The sequence below is a fragment of the Centroberyx gerrardi genome, chromosome 14 (genome assembly GCF_048128805.1).
Source record: "Centroberyx gerrardi isolate f3 chromosome 14, fCenGer3.hap1.cur.20231027, whole genome shotgun sequence".
In the NCBI taxonomy this organism is placed as follows: Eukaryota; Metazoa; Chordata; class Actinopteri; order Beryciformes; family Berycidae; genus Centroberyx; species Centroberyx gerrardi.
In genome coordinates this window covers 26,565,184-26,585,476 of record NC_136010.1, presented here as the reverse complement: position 1 = coordinate 26,585,476, position 20,293 = coordinate 26,565,184, and the positions used below count along the sequence as shown (strand labels likewise).

General features: G+C 40.8%; 2 protein-coding genes across 4 annotated transcripts; one reads left to right on the top strand and one right to left on the bottom strand.

The window, feature by feature from the left end:
- The first annotated feature begins 342 nt into the window (after positions 1-342).
- Positions 343-4,437, top strand: LOC139921027 (neuronal acetylcholine receptor subunit alpha-4-like). Of its 3 annotated transcripts, none has more exons than XM_071911171.2 (5): positions 343-387; positions 497-606; positions 1,801-2,549; positions 3,099-3,238; positions 4,308-4,437. In XM_071911171.2, the coding sequence occupies exons 1-5, from the start codon at positions 358-360 to the stop codon at positions 4,431-4,433; spliced, it is 1,155 nt and encodes a 384-aa protein (XP_071767272.1). In that variant the 5' UTR covers positions 343-357; the 3' UTR covers positions 4,434-4,437. The 3 variants fall into 3 exon arrangements, with proteins under 3 accessions (XP_071767272.1, XP_071767271.1, XP_071767270.1); XM_071911170.2 differs by having other exon boundaries at positions 1,801-2,771; positions 3,150-3,238; XM_071911169.2 differs by having other exon boundaries at positions 1,801-3,238.
- A 3,669-nt stretch (positions 4,438-8,106) lies between these two features.
- On the bottom strand, positions 8,107-20,094 carry zgpat (zinc finger, CCCH-type with G patch domain). Its single transcript, XM_071911166.2, has 7 exons — positions 20,025-20,094; positions 17,780-18,423; positions 15,627-15,760; positions 14,866-15,027; positions 14,151-14,276; positions 12,109-12,520; positions 8,107-11,373 (listed from the first exon to the last, which is right to left on the bottom strand). The coding sequence occupies exons 2-7, from the start codon at positions 18,370-18,372 to the stop codon at positions 11,235-11,237; spliced, it is 1,566 nt and encodes a 521-aa protein (XP_071767267.2). The 5' UTR covers positions 18,373-18,423; positions 20,025-20,094; the 3' UTR covers positions 8,107-11,234.
- Positions 20,095-20,293: the final 199 nt, after the last annotated feature.

Below are 20,293 nucleotides of genomic sequence, written 5' to 3'. Positions count from 1 at the left end.
AGACAGCATGATGTTGTTGGGGAAGAGTTGGGTATGGGAGCTTGCCAGCAGTGGTAGCGAAGCATCAGAGGTACAGGGGGGGCCTTGTTGCATAATATTTTTCACCAGAGTGTGTTACACAACTAATCCATCTTTATAAATTGAGGATATGTCTATTGATTTGTTCAGTAAATGATTAATGAATGCAGTTATTGACTTTAAAAAGTGAAATTGCACGGCATGCTTATATAAATTCTACTTCTGCGATGAAAACTTTGTCATGAAGCTCTTGACTTAACTTAACCTTAACTTGAAAGAGGATGAATGTCACAATGATTTTCTTCTCTGTTTTTGTGAAATAAGGACGAGAAGAACCAGATGATGACTACAAATGTCTGGGTTAAGCAAGTACGTAATGATCAGACTCAATACAGTATGAAATAGCTAGCATAAATCTAAATAAATATGGATACAATTAATGTGGTGCTCATTACAGATGATGTATGTTCTCCCACAGGAATGGAATGACTACAAACTCCGCTGGAACCCGGAGGAATACGAGAACGTCACCTCCATCCGCATTCCCTCTGAAATCATCTGGAGGCCTGACATCGTACTCTACAACAAGTGAGGACTTGTGTGCTCGATGTGTATACTGTCATTAAGTTCAACAATAAGTAAGAAATTCTTTTCACACAGTCATTCAAAGTGGTTCAGTTTTGGATCTTAAAAAAGTAATGCCATTTCCAAGGTAAAAATGACCATAGTAACTAATGTTCAAAGTTTGATCATTTAATTCCAGCAGATGGGATGACCGGAGGGAAAACATGGAGATTCTGCATTTCTGCCAAATATTTTGTCCTATGCCAATGTCATAAAGTAATTTAGCTGAGATAAATGTGAACAAGGTCAGCCATAATGGATCTGGCCATAAACAAAGCTTGCTACATAGTACAAAGCAATACATTAGGCTGGGAAATAGAGGATGAAATGTAATTGGCTGTGTTTCAAAGGGCCACAAATGAACATGCATCCAATGTGCCTGATTCAGGTAGGCCCATATTTATAACATTCTATATAAGGGAAGTCAGCTCATAAGAAAAACTGGATCACACCGCAACAGCAACACCGCATGACAGAATTTCCTATTTAAAATAATTATTTCCAGGTCACCATGTCATCACAGTCATGAAACAAACAGATGATTGTGTTTTCTCATGATGAAATAACCCAGGCAAATACCGAGGTTGAGTTCAAAGCTCTGTCAGTTATTTGTATGGATAATTACCATCACAGTGAATGGCAGGTTCTCCCAGTGCTGTGGGGATTTTTTATTTAGAACCCAACCAGCAGCAATGGCTGCTCCTCATTAAAACGGTGTGTTCGAGATGTACACTTACATTAACAGTGAGTGAAATTGTAAGGGGATAGCTTGACATTTTAAGGTCAATCTGTTTTGTACATGTCACACTATGGGAAAAAAGTTTCATCATTTGTCCTTCAGGTACCCAAATGTAGATTGTTTGTATTAGTCATTCATTCAAACCAATGGATACCACTAGCTGCTAGCCCAATGGATGTAATGAGGAATGTCAACAATTTGTTTTTGATTAACTGAAGTCCCAATACAGAAAGTTGATCCTCACATTGTAGTGAGTTAAAAAAAGACAATCCAAAAAAATCACTTTAAGAACTTAGAGAGCCAGGAGTAAAGCCTTAAAGTGGTATGTTACTTTTGATAAATGCAGTAATATATAACTACACATTGAAAAATGTGTTTCCTCCTTCCTTCACCGTTTATATCCTGTTGTTCACCTGCAGCGCCGATGGTGACTTTGCAGTAACCCACCTGACAAAAGCACACCTGTTCCATGACGGCCGGATAAAGTGGATGCCACCGGCCATCTACAAGTCTTCGTGTAGCATAGACGTCACCTTCTTCCCTTTCGACCAGCAAAACTGCAAGATGAAGTTCGGCTCGTGGACCTACGACCGCGCCAAGATCGATCTGATCAGCATGGCCAGCGATGTGGACCAGATGGACTACTGGGAGAGCGGCGAGTGGGTCATTATCAATGCAGTGGGCAAGTACAATACCAAAAAGTATGAGTGCTGCACAGAGATCTATCCGGACATCACCTACTACTTCATCATCCGGAGACTTCCGTTGTTCTATACCATCAACCTTATTATCCCTTGCCTGCTTATCTCCTGTTTGACTGTGCTGGTGTTCTATTTGCCATCGCAATGCGGGGAGAAGATCACCTTGTGCATCTCAGTGTTGCTGTCCCTAACAGTATTCCTCCTCCTGATCACAGAGATTATACCGTCTACATCGCTGGTGATTCCGCTCATTGGTGAGTACCTGCTCTTCACCATGATCTTCGTCACGCTCTCAATTATAATTACTGTCTTTGTGCTAAACGTACATCACCGATCGCCACAAACCCACGGCATGCCTCATTGGGTGCGAAGAGTATTCTTGGACTTGGTGCCTCGAGTCCTCTTCATGAAGCGGCCGCCAGCCACGGCCAAGCAGAACTGCAATAAGCTTATCGAGATGATGCACCGTCCGACTACGATATCCGCAACAGGCAGCTCGCAGGCGTTCTGGGCAGGGTTGGAGACAGGGTTGAGGCAAATGAGCCAGCTAGGGGACGCACTCCCAACCACCCCATCTGACAGCCCCAACATCCTCGTCTGCTCCCCTTCTCCATCCTCCTCGCCCCTTGAGGGTCTCAACCTGAAAGAGCACCCGCTGAAGGCCCAGCTTTTCTGCCGGTCCCCGTCCAGCCAATATTCAGTTCTCCCGGAGCAACCGGCCCAACGGGGACACAACTCCTCGGCCTCGTCGTCTTCCCCGTCATCCACCTTGCCCCCAGCCCTGCCACTGGGCCCCCTTTGTACCCTATCCAGGGACGAACCAAAAACACTGGCCCCGAACGGCCGCTCACTCAGCGTAGAGCATATGTGTGACCAGCAGACGGAGCTCCCCCAGAGAGCTGGGCATCGTTGTCGCTCCCGCAGCTTCCAGTACTGTTGCCTGCATGATGATGGGACAGGGGTCAAAGGGATGGCAGGGAGGGTAACAAAACAGGTCCTCAAAGACCACCTAGCAGAAACCCCTAAAGAGCCCACTAAAGACCCAGGTACCCAGCAGGACACCACAGTCCCCACTATATCCCCAGCTATGCAACGGGCCATAGAGGGAGTTCAGTACATCGCTGATCATCTCAGGGCAGAGGATGCCGACTTTTCAGTGAGTTTACAGACACGATTTTTATGTCAATAACCAATCTATCACAGTATCAGCCTTGATACGACACAACAATCTCTCAACTTGTAAGTAATACATTTCGAAAGATCTAAAGAAATCTTAGGAGAAATATTATGATAAAGTGGCTTAGGTCTCATTATACCTTGATTTGGCTTAAATCCAGTCTGCCAGATTCATTGATCCAGTAAGTTTTGATAACACTGCAATCCCCTCAGCAACTGCCACATGTTGTCAAGGGGAATGATATGTTATTCCTGCAGTTTCGTCTGTGCTAGTGAAAAGTCACTACTGTCTCCCATAGCCAGACAGAAGAGAACAGTGATGTGATACTGATGTGGTAGAAAAGATGACTTTAACAGTTTAAGAGTACACTTTCTGGTTAGACCGGTTCTATGTATTTAAATGCATTTGAAAGTGAAAGTTCAGGCAAACATTTATGAATCTGTGAAGTCAATCTCCCATTCATTGTCAATGGAGCAGCTCCAGACTGTACACCACTGACTGAACTGTTGCAAGCCATAAGAGTGTAATAAAACATGAACATGTTTTTCAGTTTATAATTTGATGAAAAGTTCTCCTGTCCTTCATCAAAAAGTTAAAAGGTTCTCTTTTATTATTTTGAAATGCGAAAATGCATTTCAATTAGGAAACCAATAAGCAGCAAATAGCTATTAAGTATAGAATACTGAGTCACAGTTAATTGCTGAGTCACTGCAAACCTTGAGAGAGAATTGAGGGTTATTTCTGAGCAGCAGTGACAGAGTGTGTAAAATTAGTTCAAGAAAAAGAATTGCGGAAGTCATTGTATAATACTACAATGCGCTTTATAGCTCTAGCCAGGCAATGGGACTTCAATAATTTGACCTTGAATTTTTCATAAGCAAGACAAGCAAGGATTGACTGACATTTAGGAGATAGCTTCCTCATAATGAAAAAATCAGCCATTCGAGAGAAATCAATCAAGGGTGGAAATTGACAGCTGGTAAAAAGGAAGGTGGTGTGGTGTGAAATTTGAAATGCCCCTCTCTGTTTTGTCTTTCTTCTCCAATAGGTGAAGGAGGACTGGAAGTACGTGGCTATGGTCATTGACAGGATATTCCTCTGGATGTTTGTACTGGTGTGTATACTGGGATCTGTGGGGCTCTTTCTTCCACCTTGGCTGGCTGGAATGATCTAGGACGTCGCCGTTATAGGACTACTGAATTCAAGAACACTGGACAAGACGATGTTCTCTCTTGTATTGTAAAAACAGACATGTTGTGTATTATTACAGTTATTTATGATCTCTGTTTCTCTTTTTAAAAAGAAACAAAGAGTCCCGCTCTTCGCTCTTGCCCAGGTTATCAAAAGGTTACTCACGGATAAATGGGGTGAAATATCTTTCATTGATTCCTGTGGGCATATGAATTCTTTATGAGGGCAAAAGGCCAACAGCGAAAACATCCTTCCTCGCCACTCCATTTTGACATTGAGCTGTATAGCTCAAGCTGTCACCTTCATGTAAAGGGTGAAGGATAGGCTTAACCTATTTACGACATGCTGAAAACACCACAGAAAGACCAGAGAGAAAAACAAAAAATATGTTTCTGAAATGGCATTGCCAGCTTTTGATATGATTATGTGGAATGTAAAAAGGTACATTTTAGGTATAGGTTTTAACATTCGTACAACACACATGCTGCCAATGACATACCTTGACAATAGCACAGTTGACAGTGCAGTAGCTTTGAATGCATTGAAACCACCACTTGTTCACAAAATAATCATAGTCCTTTGCAACCTGATTAACCATTATTTCATTTTACAAGTGTTTGAGTAAGAGTAGAACAGAATTGGCAGAATTGATTTGATTCAGTTTTTTTGGTCAGGCATGATTTTGACAGGCCATAATCAAGGTCATTTTAGACATTGATGTTTGAAGTTAAAGATGCTACGTGTGACATTTTAACGTCAATAAATATTTACCACATTAATTTTGAGATATAAGTATAATTACCATAATAAAGGAGACCATTGGCAAGAAGATTAGCAGCATCTACTGGCCTGTCAATCACAGTCCAATCAGATTTTTGGAGGCTGATCAGGGGGGGGGGGCGAGGCGATGTAAATGAGACGCGACGCAGCAGAAAAATAAACAACAATGGCGGAGTATGGCAGTTGGCTGTATACCAGAGGCCATATCGTCTATCATTTCAGAATTCAAGGGCATAAATGCATTAAAAGACAAATAGCTGCACTGAAGTCTTTTGTTGGAGATGTTTTTGCTCTTGTTCCTACTGGAGGGTTAGCTACGTCACACACAAATGGTAACTATTGCTAAGCTAAATGCTAAGCTATGTAACATCGTTTACCAGCTAAACTTGTGATTTCATGACAATTGCGCTTGAACGCAGCGCTCTATCATATACTCTCATACTACTTTCAGATTTTATCCTCTTCAGGTAACGCAAATAGAAAACAAACGCACCGGGAGTGACGCTAGGGAGAGGGAAGAGGGACAAGTGGCAACATCCTCTTTGTGACAGGAATCAACAGGGTTTATGGGAAATGTGGTCTTAGTTTTGGGAAATGCTCCACTAACAATACCACTGGTGTGAGATAGAGGCTGCTGATCGTCTCCACCATGGTCTCATTTGTTTATGGTTATTATACCAAGATATCACAAATAATTTGACGATGACATATTGATGTTTGAAAATGCTACACGTAGCCCCTTTAAGCAATTTCCATTCTAAGTTATTAACACTATTCAAATCTACTTTTAATACGTGAAATGAGACAGAAATGATTATGAATTTATAACTGAATGTCCAATATTGTTAATAAAATGACAGTCTATTAACTTTGATATTGACCTATTCTGGCTTTTCTTAATACAGATCTACCTAATATCTTCTGCAACTGCAAAAAAAGAATATAATTTAATACGACTACTGATTAGACCACTTAGATCTTTACAAAGACTGCTAAAACTGTTAAGGAAAGGTTAATTATACTGTACATTGAAACAACTTGGTAGAGGACGATGGGTTGCGTACAGTGTGTATCTGGGATTCATAATAGAACAAGGATTGGTTATTTTTTCCGCAAATACCAATTGACCTAGTGTGCTCTTTTTTGAATTTCCATCAAGAAATTGGGTAACATTCAAATAATTGCTCATATGGCATTACAAGGCCTCACACGTACATTGTAAGCACATCATGGAACAGATACATTGTCATCAGATTACATTGTAATAATGAGGTTGTGATGACCTTTAAATTTACCACTGGCACCTGGGTTTCATCAGTCTATTTTTACTATGGAGGTCAAAGGCGGAAAGTGGCCCAAAACAGTCATGTGAAATAGATTGTTTCGCTGTATTTCCATGAAATCTGGATTTTAAAAGTTTGAATAGTTTCCTTATTAAAGCCAAAAGATGAAGCCTGAGGAACATATTAAATGGGAATCCAATTTTGGCCCCAGGGACACTTTAGTGTAGCATTGATCAGGTAGCAAGTGCCAATTTGTTGTTTTTTTAATTACATCTGTCTGTAAGGACACTCCTTCTATTTTACAAACGACTGGTGCAGTTCCTACATGAACTGATGATTTACAGCAGCAACAATAAACATGAGTTTTAACATGAAGTATACTGAAAAAGTGAAAGCATTTCCCTCTACAAATAAACTTTTATGAGGACCTGTCATTTTACCATTATACTCAGAACTGATATGGCCAAAAAATCCTCGGGCTGTAAACCTTATACATACAATCCAACATTTCTAGAATTTTTTTTATCCCACATAATATGGAGAACTTAAACCTTATAAAATACAATTTTCTGAATCGTGTCTTTATCAAAGTGAAAAAAAAAAATCTAGATATCAAATTGAGGCTTTTTTTTTTTTTCAGTTCCTTTACTTTCAGTGTAAACATTGTTTTTTGTACCATTCTGGTCTGTATTGAGTTTTGATGTCTTTGGTTTTTGTGCCCAATTCATCTGTGTCTTGTGTGTTTTTTTTTCTTTCCTGTCTCATCTGAACGGTTTGTATTTCTTTTGTCATTTTTTCCAGCTTTTGTCATTTGTATGTGCAATAAACTTAAGCTAAACCTAAAAGGGTATGAAATGATTTCATACATTTTATTACTCAAATTTTGATAGTGTAGTGAGGTTGTTTTTATGGGCTTTGAACAATATTTCCCATTAAAAATTGTTACAGCTCTGCATTTTTGGGCAACAAAGCTGATATCAAGTCCCTTCAATAGATCTCCATGAAATCTGAATGGTAAGATTGACTCTAATTCAGAAAATATGAGCATAGCATAGGATGCGGGTTACTTAGAGATGCCATTGGAGTACATTTCCTGATAAATACTACCATCCTACATGAAAGTAAAAATACAGAGGGTCCACTTTCAGTTCCTCCAGTCCAACTTCCCCACTGACTTTCACTGTAAAATTACACAAGAAAACTTCACCAAAAGTGTATTCTGTGTATTTTCACATATAGTAGTGCAGGTGTTGTTTTGTCTTTCTTTGACATCAGAACAGGAACACAGGAACTAGACTGCAATGCAATCCCCAAGTGAACCACGTGAGTCCATCCTACTCCCTAAAAGTATTTTGTAGCACAACACAATGTGCAACAAGTCAAGGAGTGCGCAAACAGCGGAGCATGACTTCTTTGTAATGCCTTATGAACAAAGCTTAATGCCTTACAGCAGCGGTGTCCAATTGTGCAATCGAGGGCCAGTAGTAGTGTTTGGTTGGAAAGAAAAGCTGCATACTGAGGGCCTCCAATGGCAGCTGTTTGGAGACTGATACCTTACAGTGTGAACAACACAAATTATCTGATGACAACCCTTTTCAAAATAATAAAATCTTTGTTCCTAGGCCTCTCTGTGTATCCTTTTTATTTGCCTTTTTATTATTAAATTACTGTACATGAGCAAGTGATCAACCACTTTCAATTTTAATTTTGTTCCCATATATTCTGCTGTTGAACCTCGGTAAAAGCATGTAATGTTACACCTGAATGCCCAAACAGATGACCTCAATCTTGACCTCAGCCAACAAACTATTGTATTTCTACTGGCTCAGCAGAAGACCAACCATTGATCAGTATATAGAAAAACACAGAGAGGAGAAAATGGCAATTAAGCACAATATGGAAACACAGCACTTTTAACAAGGTGAAATACTTGCAGTACTGTGTATTTATTCATTGATTTCAGCACATAATCTGCATCTCAGTGGCTTGAGTTAATGCAAAATAAAGGCTACCGGATAGTATGAGATACAAAGTAGCACTTGGGTTTTCTAGCAACTAAGTTCCAAGTAAGCTCCAAACACTGCCTTATAATAAGACAAGGTTAAGTTAGTCTTTTGTTCATGTGTAACCATTCATATTTGAACGGATATTAATTTTCATTTGTCCTTTCAGTTTTCTCTGGAAACACAATACAGTAGTACATTATGAGTTGGGCTTCCTAAATGAAACGAGAATGGTCTTTATGAAAATATGAATTAATTTCCATTAAAAGATAAAGACATGCCTTTCAGTAAGAATTTGATTTGCATAATTTCAGGTCATTAAATGCCCGTACAAAGACAAATTACAAATGACGTCAGGTGATACAGCCTCATCAAGGTCCTCTGTACTGGCTGCCTCAAGGAAGCGATGTAAAATGCCATACAAGTACGTGCATTTTTTTTTATTACAAGTAAATGTCATGTTTTTCAATTTACCTTTGTGAAAAATTGACCTTCAGTGTTAATTTCAATTTAGGGCTTCTCTTTCCAGATGGCTATGCCAACCGTTTGATAATCAATTTGGACACGGAGAGAAGTGTTTTAATTTGTGTGATAACTTGGGTTAAATCCAGTGATTAGATGCTTGGCACAAGATTGACCTGGAATACTGCTACATATATATTCAGAGATGGTTGGGAACTCGCAATGTATTTACAATCTGGATAGTTGAAAAAAATCATAAAAATTATCAACCGTTATAAAAATCATGATTTACATTGACGAATGGTAGAACTGGATTAGAATGTTCCTATTCCTATTAATATTTTGGTTAAAGAGAAGGTCTCAGCAACTGCTATAACTATCTGTATATCAGTTAGATATAGCAAATTTGTAAAAGAGGAGGCCAGGTAGAATAACATCAGAGAGCTTGACTTATTCTACAAAGGCTAACCCAAACCACTTGGCCTGTAGCCTGGCAGCCCTGAGTTGAAAAGCTTAGTGTGAATCCCTGTGTAAAACACCTGTCAAGGTGGCCTCCCAATCAATTTTCCCATCACACCTCCTTAATCACATAATCCAGGCTGTGATGGGTGCCGATTAGCAGGGAAAACTCTCCTAATGGGCCAGTCAGACTCTATACATGAGACAGATAACGTGCTTACAGCCGCCTATGAATGAGTGCAGTCAACACACCTAGACCTGAACACACACACACAGAAAATCTGCTGCTGGGGGCAATGATAGCCCCGCAGACGCAAGGCTCATAAATGGGGTAAAGCGTGAACTACCGCCCCCCCGAGGGATCCCATTAAATCAACGCACACTGTGCATTGCCATTTCCCCGACAATCAGCAAATTCGGTGCAATCCTTTCATATAAAGTGCTGCCGCTCCACTGGGAGTCACCAGCAATCTAAAAGTGCCGTCAGTCAACAGATCAGAAGAGCATGAACAGGGCTTCCCTCAGGGCACCAAGTCCAACCGGAGACTTCATGGATGGCTTACAAAGCGCAGTGCATCATACTGCAGCTCTTATTGCTTCGACAAGAGGTGTATAGTATCTCTATGCCCTTGAGGACACAAACCAACAATTGCTGATGGTCACCAGTTTTCCAGCTGTTCTCCATGAACTTTCAGTAAAGCATTCACTGAAGAAGTTGAACCCGCGAACACAGGCATCAGTGGTCTTTGCATTTAGCGGCTTGTGTAGATTACAGTCTCCACTGCAGCCTATTGAGTTTTTTCCTTCCCTCTCTGATTTCATTAGCTTCCTAATTATGCTGTCGCTTCCAGATCAGGAGTTGCTCATAAAAGGAAGATAAAAAAGCCCATCTGTCCTCATGAGCCCATAGGAAGGTGTCCCCCGTCCCCACATTCAGTTACCCCAAAAATAACGACTTCAACCTTTACGAGGGAAATTGAAAAGAGCACCAGTAAAGATAAAAACTTCCATCTGGAAGGGTAGATGCAATCACTACCCGCCCACCGCCTACAGACAATGTCTGTCCAATCTGTGTGCAGACAGATTCATTATTTAATAGAGAGGCTACGCTTGTAGCTTCAAAGACGCTGTGTATGAGCTGGAAGGAGGCATGGGCGAAGGTAGGGGCTTCACTTCAAAACTCCGTAAAGGTCTCCTAACTCCTGAAGATGTAACTTCAAAATCAGACAGAAATCCAAGTCAAGGTAACCGAAAAAAGCAGCCTCTGGCCACAATGATTGCAACTTCTGACATACTGTAAACCTAGAAAAGTATTACAAAGAAAACATTCTATGAAAGCAAGGTGGTGAAACACTTCTTCACACTGGAGTTTAGTTGTGCATGGTGTATAATTACAAAGGAAAGAAAAGAAACAGCATCTTCTGAAAACATTGGCTTTCAGCGCTAACAAAATCCACTGAGACAAAATGTACATTACAAACAAAAACAAGTTTGTAACATCGGTGTGAACCTTAGAGCTTGAAACCAAAGCATCATTTCACAATCAATAGACTGCCTCAGTCCTTGAAAAATATATCAGGAGCAGAAATGATCCAACCTGCAGCAAGTCAACTCCACAGCCAGCACCCCAATTCATACTGAAGATACAAATGCATGTTGCCAGTCATGGTTAATCATAAAAAAATACTTTAAAAAATAAAACGGTAAAGCAAATGATCACCAATAGGCAAGGGACATGAGTTCATTTCAGCCTAACAGCGTTTCCCCGAGTCCCTTAAGTCTTTGAGAGAAGTGAGGTTAGAACTCAGTCATTTTCTTGTGTGTGTCAGCCTTCTTGTTCTCTCTCTGGATGGACAGTTCCTGGGCTTTCTGCTGGGCCAGCAGCCTGCGGGCCGCTGACAGCTTCTCTTCCAGCTGCTTCACCACGGCCGCGTCCCTGTGGACACGCGGTACAGACAGATTAGGAGCTGAACGGAGACATGGAGAAAAGTTGTTTTGGCTAAATGTTCTTGAATAAGCTGTCCAACGACAGAGGCTCCTGTTAACTCCCGCTGACAGTCTTGAAAACAACAAATGATATCAAGGAGAATTCAAACCCAGTTCTATTTGTCGTCCATCATGTTTTTTTCTTTTTTTTTTAACCAGTGCCATGGTCTTCTATGATCTTCAAGAGGCAAAATTATGTTACTCAGGAGCAAGACACATTTTCTACAAATCATGTCTTTATTGAACAGTCAAAGTGATATTTGCATTATTGTGGAAATTTAACTTAACACCTTATTTAACACCTTACTTGCAATTTTTCACACATCTCCCATAATCCTCTTCATATATGCAAATAAATTCACAACCTCACTTGACGAGAGAACTTACTTTGTGTCGATTCTCGTGCACATACATAGCATTTTATAATAAAATCACATTGTTGTATAAGCAGTGCATCTCTGTATGTACTGGTATATGTTATGCTATGTTTACTAATGTTGCTGAATTCTCCATAGATTATGTCTGTATAGCGCCATGGGACTGTACAGAATCTGTACTTGTTTTTTTTACAACTATCCAGAAAGACTGATTAATATAAGACAAGTTCCCAGCCTCTGTAGAATAAAAATTAGATTAGACATATAACATAACATGTGACATAATGTACACCGTTCCTGGTACCGACCTGCCTACTTTTCTGCCCAGCGACTCGCTCAGTCTTTGGATCTCCTTCTCTGTCTGGGCGACCCGCTCGGCAGCCTGGAACAGCTTCACGTTCAAACTCCTCTTGGTGCTTTTCCCCCCTCTGTACGCCTCCACCCCGGCCACCGCTGGCCGCGCGGCGCCCCCCTCCCCGGGATCAGTCCCCTCGTCTCCCAGCTTTCGGTTGAGAAAGTCAAAGACGTTGTGGCGCCCCCCGGTGGCGCCGCCTCGAGGCTTTCTGCTCCTCTTTTTGGGGCCCGTTTGGGTGCCATCTTTGGCGGCCTTGCTCTGGGTCCGTCTCTGGGTTAACTCCGCACACTGATCCAGAGACTTACCTTTGGGTAGGACCACCGCCATCACCGGCTCCACACGACCTTCCTGCATCTTTCCCAAACCTGAGGAAACAAAATGGGGCTGAGTGAGGAATACATGACTCACTGTTTCTTTTTTACTTCTTTATACAGGGAAAAGTTAAAAAACATTTAACTAAAAAAAATTTTTTTGTCAGAAGTCAAAATGGCTTTGCATACAAATGAGGTTTCTCATTCAATCAGATTAATTTTGATTGCCCAGTATAATAAGGGTGAGATCACACCTACAGTTCATTTCCTTTGGTCTGAACCATAGTGGAAATGTTTAATATGTTTCATTTTTGTATTTGGTCTGTTTATGTGGGCACAGTGCCCAATTACAAGAGAACCAGATTCCAACAAATCTGATTCTAGTCCCTGTAATTTCAGCTAAGTCTGATGCGCTCTTTGCCTTAATTACTTTCTCTGGGGTTAATCAGGTAGCATTTCACCATCCCCTTGGTTCATTTTGTTACGCTAGGCTTTTCATGCATGAGTAACTTCTAGCTATCACATATAACATCTGTCTCCCGTTACCCATAAAACCTTGTGTTTTGGGGTTGTTTCCTGTAGTTGGCTTGAATTACGTTCTCACTCCTATCGAACCACACCACAGTTCTCTTGCAAGAGGACTGAAACTCGCATTCTCAGGTGTCTCAGTGTGTTTATTTGGTGCCACCAGAATTCAAATGGCATCGTTCTCACCTGGCCAAATGCTCCTTCTACGTCAAATAAACCGCTACAAATGTGTTTGGTGTGAATGTGCCCTAAACATATTTTGACACAACGTGGATGAGAAACAAGTTGATCTCAGGTGTAAGGGGGGTTAATATGTACAGGAATTTCTCTTGGTGACATTGGTGCAGATGCATACAGAAATTTACTTACAGAGTTTCAGATATGGACATACAGGGTACAAGGAGAACAGGACCTCAGATATAGTACAAAAGGACAGTGCAAGACAGTAGTATGGACAGTGGGCAACACGTCACACGAAATAGAAACATTCCTCCTATAGCTGTGTGTGCTGAAGCGGCACGCAGGAGGAAATAAAGGCGCAAATTGTGGCTCATGTGTGTTTTTTGCTTTTTTAATTGAATGGTGGCTAGGTGTAGCAGGCGGACAAGAGAGGACAAAGAGGATGCACACTGATGCTGACGACATTAGTGTTAAACAAGACTTGTTAAACAAGGAATACGATCACTTTCCCAAGAGGAGAGCTGACCCAAGAAACACGCTCAGATTTGCTAAATGGCCATTCCTGGTAAGTCATGCCTGCACAGAGAGAGATAAAGAGAGTGTGTGTGTGTGATAGGCATGACTAAGTATAGTGAGAGTCAGAGTAGGAAGGACATGGAGCACCTATACAAGTTTAGACTTCAGCGTCTGTAACTTGTAAACAGATGGGATTGAGATTGCAAGCTTTTCTTTGATACAGAGACGCACACCGTTTCATGTGTTCATATGTGTTATATTGGGGTGGATTATGAAACATTTGTAAATAACATTTTTTTTGCAAACTTCAAAAAGGTGATTTTCTGAAAAACATGGTTTGGCAACACAGAGCATAGCTTGCTCAATGCTGAAAGGAGGGAAATAACTTGGGTATTGTGATGACAGGACCTCATGTACATGAGTACTTCACATGTGATTAACGCTGTATACTTGCACTCACCTTTTCCATATTCGTAGCCCATTTTGAGCATAAGCTTGGAGCCGATGCCTTTGGTATGAGCCTCCCAGCCACCAAAATTAGAGCTGCTCAAAGTTGCCGTGGATTCTTCAGCAGTAGAGTCCAAAACTGTAGTGTAACAAGGGAAAATAAAAGGAAAAATTACATTATCTAATATCAATCAGAAATTAGGACTAGAATGTAAGTGTTCATATCATCCTCCACACTGACATATCATCTCACAGATATGAATGTCCATCACTTTGCTTCTGAGCAGTCGTCATTCACCAAAAGAGCACCCACTTTGTCTGAATGCATATTATTTTTACAACTCAGGACTTTAAGGGCACTAAGATTATCAGACAGCAGCTGGGTCTCCATCCATATATTTTTATGCAAATTATGATGTATCAAAGAGGCATGAATGGAACTGGTTGATAAGTTGATAATTGTTTTGGTCTCCAGACAGAATTAAATATGGACAACATTAGCCGACACTAAAGACAAATAACAACTTGCCCAATACTAATCTATTCTTGAAAGGCTCATTTCATTTCATTTTTTTGACGCAACATTGTACGTTCAGCAAGTTTATTTATTTGCTTCAACCATTCTGATGGAAACGCCCCTAATTCACATTTTATTTTTTTGTGCTATTTCAAAAGGTCACTCAAAATTTGATTGACAGTTGGGTGGGAAAACAGTTACTGACACCTACCTCTGGCATAAGCCATATCCCCGTCTCCAGTGTCGTCCTGGTCCGAGTCAGAGGACAGCGGGTCGTCTTCTCTCAGGGGCGGGATGACGCCGTCGGCCTCTACCACAGCATCTCTCAGCAGCAGCGAGTCAAACTTCACAGTATAGAAACCATTATCAATTTCTACATTGGGGAAAAAGATTTGAGAGTCACCAAAACATCCAATCTAAGTCCAGTCGTTCTGTCTACCATTCCCAGGCTAAGTCGCCACACTTCAATATATCAGAAATTGTGATATGTATTGTATTAGCTACTGTGTAACTTTGCATTGGGCTCTTCAATCACCCTGTTGGGGCATATTTTGTAATAATGACTGGCTCGCAGTACATTATTCAGCTTAATTACACAGCTACTTACCAAAGTCATTAACCATCTGACACAAAATACTGATTTAAAATTATTTTATTACAAGCTAAATTAAGCGAACTTGCAAGCTTCTGCCAAAAACTAGTCCAGCAGGACTGTTTGCAGTAACCACGTTGTAAAGTCTTCTTGCCACAAAGTGTTGTAAAAATTTACTTGATTAGAAATCCACAATAGGGACTAAACTTCTTGACTATGGAGTGACAGGATTAGATGTGAAATGGAGGTCTGTTATATGGGTTCATTGGCCAACCAATCAGAATTGAATATTCAACAAAGGAATGTACTGTAATAATGTGTTCTCACTCAATAGTATCAGATCATCACATTGACCGTGTAGTACAGTATCAGAGGAGTACCTGTGATTTTGGCTGGGTACCAGATGCCGTCCTCATGTCGGGCCAAGCAGGGCGAGCCGTCTTGGAGATTACTGAGGTCAAACTCCAGGAACTCTCTGAGCTCTGACACATACACCACCTCGCCATGGGAGAACCTGAAAAAAATGGACAATACCTTATGAAATGTTCTATGAAGAAGCCTGAGATAAAAAAAATGGATTACAAATGATCAAGGAAAAAATGTAGAACCTTGATTAACAATAGGGTTTTACCAATAAATATTCAGTATTTTCCACAGTATTTTATTCTTTTCAGGGTGGAAAAGCCTCTGAAACAGCATTTTAGACCATCATGTGACAATAAAACTCTCCAATGAAACCCAGACTAATGAAATTCTTTTACGGTCAGGAACTGGTGACCTGCCACTCCTGTTCAATGGTAGATTAAACTCTGGGATTAGGTCTTTACAGTTTTTCTCAGTCGCTTTGGTACATTTCTCGAATCATCCTTAACATTTGCAAAACAGTAAGTGCATTTCTCGAAACAATTCCTACAAACAGCACCACACAATGGATTACCTGCAAAAGCCTGTAACTTGCTCAAAATCCTTAGTTTATCTCTCAAAAGTAAATATTTATGTCAATGAACATGTCAGTGCCATCAGAATGACAAGTCCTTGTGTCATTGTTTACAAACAAAATAGTCAAAATGCTTAGCCATGTTGTCAATATAACAGTGTACTCTGTAAGTATTTTCTGATGTAAACTATGGCTTTGATGACGATGATTGAAAATGCACAAGGCTGCACTTTTTCTGTATGGCATATATCAATTTTTCAACAGTACAAAGTTACACATTACTGTATGTGGGAGATTGATTGCAAGAGATTGGACAGGATTCACATTTACGCTTTTACTGTTTGTACTGTAATTTGTTGACAGACCATGTCATTGCGATACAGAAAAGAAAAAGACAAGACTGTTTTACAGCACTGCATAGCACAAAGGAAAAAAATACAAAATTAGAAATGTAAACATAGGAAACACCCCTTAGGCAGAACTGTACATGCAGCGCTGTATGGGGAATTACAGTGCAGTCTTTCTACACCTCCTTCCTCTGTTTTGCCTCCCTGCCCTTCCACCACGCAGCCTTAGTCCTCTTCTTCTTCCCGGCTGTTGACCCTGTTCATTTCCTTGTTGTTCTTCCATTGTCAGACATTGTAACACTGTGTTGTGCTCTGTCTATATATGCTTGCCAATTGAAGGTTCATGAGATGCACCTCTGAGCTATTTTAGAGAACTGGTTGATCATTGGTTGATCTAACGCTTCACACATTCCCCTTCATTAGTGAAAGTCAAGATTCACCTGAGAGCAATTCATCAATTCAGGACACATTTACAAAAAAAGTCTTATAGAAATGTATAGAAAATATGCTTGACAGATTATGACAACTGGTTCAACCATTTTGCATGTAATGACTTATGCAGTGAACTAATGCCTAGATGTTTTGGGGGGTAAGACTATTCAACAGAGAACCAGTATAATACATTTTGATCAACATGACATGAGCAATTGATAATGTAGGAAACAGCAGACAATTGTACATAATCATTTGCATGAATGTGCCAAAGCATTTGCAATTTGTTCAAAAGAATGAGAAACTGCTTTTATGATGTGCACAAGTGACTAGATGATGTGGAGGTTGAACAAGTAGTTTTGAGAATTTCAATTCTGATCTGAGAAATGTACCAAAGCGACTGAGAAAAAACTGTAAATGAAGAACTAATTTACAAAACCTATTATCAAGCAATTAAATGGATAAATAAAATGTGCAAAGAAAATAAAACTTCATTGAGATTTTAGACTGTTTTTATGCAGCTGTGGTCAGGGAGGAACCTCTATCATATTGGCAATGGATGACCCTTGCTGTAAGATATCCGCTATTTAATAAAAGGCAAATCTTCCCCATATATTAGCAAACCGATATATTGGACTAACCTTAATTAAAACAAATCTAAATTTTAGGATGGAAAGGATTTGGTTCGTACTTTTGGCTTCAAAAGGCAAGTCAAGGCTGCTAGTCCCTTCTAGGACCCTAAAGCATCTTCACCCGACAAGCTGCTCAGAGTGTGACTTTTTTAAAAACACAGCAGGGTGAGATCAAGATACTCTACCTGCAATTATCCAGGAAGCGACACTTGTCCTCTAGATAGAAGGGACAGGGTTTCATAGACTTCTGGGTGGGGTAGACGTACAGCACCCTCACTTGTGCCTCGTCTCCGTCCGGTGGCTCTGTCCCCACCACCATGGCGTTGTGATACTCCAGTGTCCCCCATGTCGTCCGGTAGGGTGCTCTCACTTTGGTACCACTCAGTGTGTCTTCTTCCTCCTCCTCCTCCTCCTCGCCATTTTCCACCCCAACTTCCTTCTCCTTCCCTCTCTCTCTTGTGTCAGAGCTACTGCTTGAACTCTCCCCCAGCTCAGAGTAGAAAGCAGCAAACTCGGTGTCCAAACCGCCCGTGTTGGCTGCTGCCTCCGAGGCTTTTGCCTGAAGTCCGTTGCTCTCCTCGAGGCTGGCTAGAAGCCGACTCTTTTTGACTGACACCAGACTGGCTTCAGTGAGTTCTATCAGCTGGCAAAGGTCCTCTTTCAGTTTGAGCAGGTCTGACTCCTGAGAGGGATCCAGGCCTGCCGACAGGGCCGTCTCCACCTGCTGCAGCTGGGCGCCGTAGGTAGCGATGGCCGCCTCGAGGGTTTCTTCATCCATACTGTCACTTGGCACTGGGCAGGACAGACAGGACAGGGCCACATCAAGCCCCTGGGATCCCAAAACAGAAAGGAGACAGTAGATTTAGAATGTCATCAAGTTAATATAACTTAACAGTAAGAGGACTGAGATATTAGCTGACTCCTTGATACAGCCCTGCTATGTGCTGTTCACACTTGAATGGAAGGACCACCACGCCAAATTTCATTAAAAATCTATTTAATGTGGCTTTGCTTCACAGCAAAAGTACACACCTCATAAAATATGACCCCAAACCTTTGCTGAATTATTACTCTATCATTCGGCTACACCACGCAGCATTGTTTTAATATATTTTTAACTTTTAAACTTGGTTCACCTATTATTCCCACAATCTTCTTTCACCAAAAATACACTGTGGTGGGCTGTACCAATTATATAAATTGAACTGTTATTGAAATAAGTGCTGCTAGGTGGTTCATATATATGCCGAAATGAAGAGCGGCTCCTAATAACTAAGAAAATGTCTTGAGTCATATTTTATTATTCATGCAGTATGTGCCGATAAGCAAGGCCACATTAAATTGCCAGTTTTTGAATGGAGCTAAGGAGGCAGGTTCTCTCCACACAAGAGAACGATAAGTATTGGGACTAACCTTATCTCTAATGCATTTAGCAATTCATTTGACTGTTTGTGAAGGCAGGCAGAAACTAAATCAAAGTCCCTGTCTCTGACTAAATAACCAAAGCTACGGTATATCGCTAACTTTGGGTACCTTTATGCTGCTGTTGCTGTAGTAGGTATGATCTCCGTGGCTAGCCTAGACGCCGGTTAGCTCAATAATCTCAAAGTGGAAAAAAAGACAAGGTGAGTGGCTACTCACAACAGGGGATATGCTATAACGAATTTCACCTCCGTCTCAAATTAGTCTGAATAATACTATTTCCTTGATTCGCTGACTAGCTAATGTCTGACTGTACAAACTGCCTGTGCATAACATTTGCTAACTAGCTAGCGTTAGCTAACACAGCTAACTCATTGGGGTTCTAACTAACATTCGCTGTTGGTTAATTTGGACAGCCTCAAGGTGTCGTTGTTATGCAGTTTGGGTTTATTTAGCTACATATTTTGACCAAGACGTGCAACATTAACAAATGAGCAACCGCGCCACCTCGAGGCCGCCAGGGCCCGCTGCTAGCTAGCCCCGGTCAAGGCAAGTCATATCAAATTCTATTCAAAATCTGACAGTTTACTAATGCCTTTATTATCAGCAAATGTACATACATAGCTCACAGTTGAAGACATTTTATTCGGCATACAAGTGATTCACCCAGTAGCGCTTTAGTTCAAACGAATTTCAACGTTCACGTTCACACTACCACCCACCACTGTATTTTGGTGGAAGGGAAGGAATAACGTGGAACCAACTCTAAAAGTTGAAACTTTACCGAAATAATGTGTATAGGATGTATGCCAAATGTAAGAGTTGTTCCTAAAGATTAGTAAAAGCTCATACATGAGGTAGGCACCTTTTGAATGGACAATGGTGTACATTACAATTCTCTCCATTAGACAGAATGGCACATCGGGGCTAGTTTTTAGCTAACGCTAGCCGTATTTCGCTTGGGTAGCTAACTTTTCTTAATGTTGGAAAAACCCGTGATCATCATACCTTCGTAGCTACTAGGGGTATTTTCTGAGCTCATATGCATCGTCAGAAAAATGACAGACTTGACAAGGTTTGCTGCTGAGGTGAAAGTAGTTAGCAGTTGCAAATAGTCATACGACTTCCGCTTTGAATGATCTTTTTTCAAAATAAAAGTCTTCAACAAACATTGAACGGTTTCTACAGTAACACAAAGTACCAAGTTAGAGATTATATGCAGTAGCCAGTGCCAAGGCCAACAAGAATGAAGCCTCTGTTTGATATAGGACTACCAA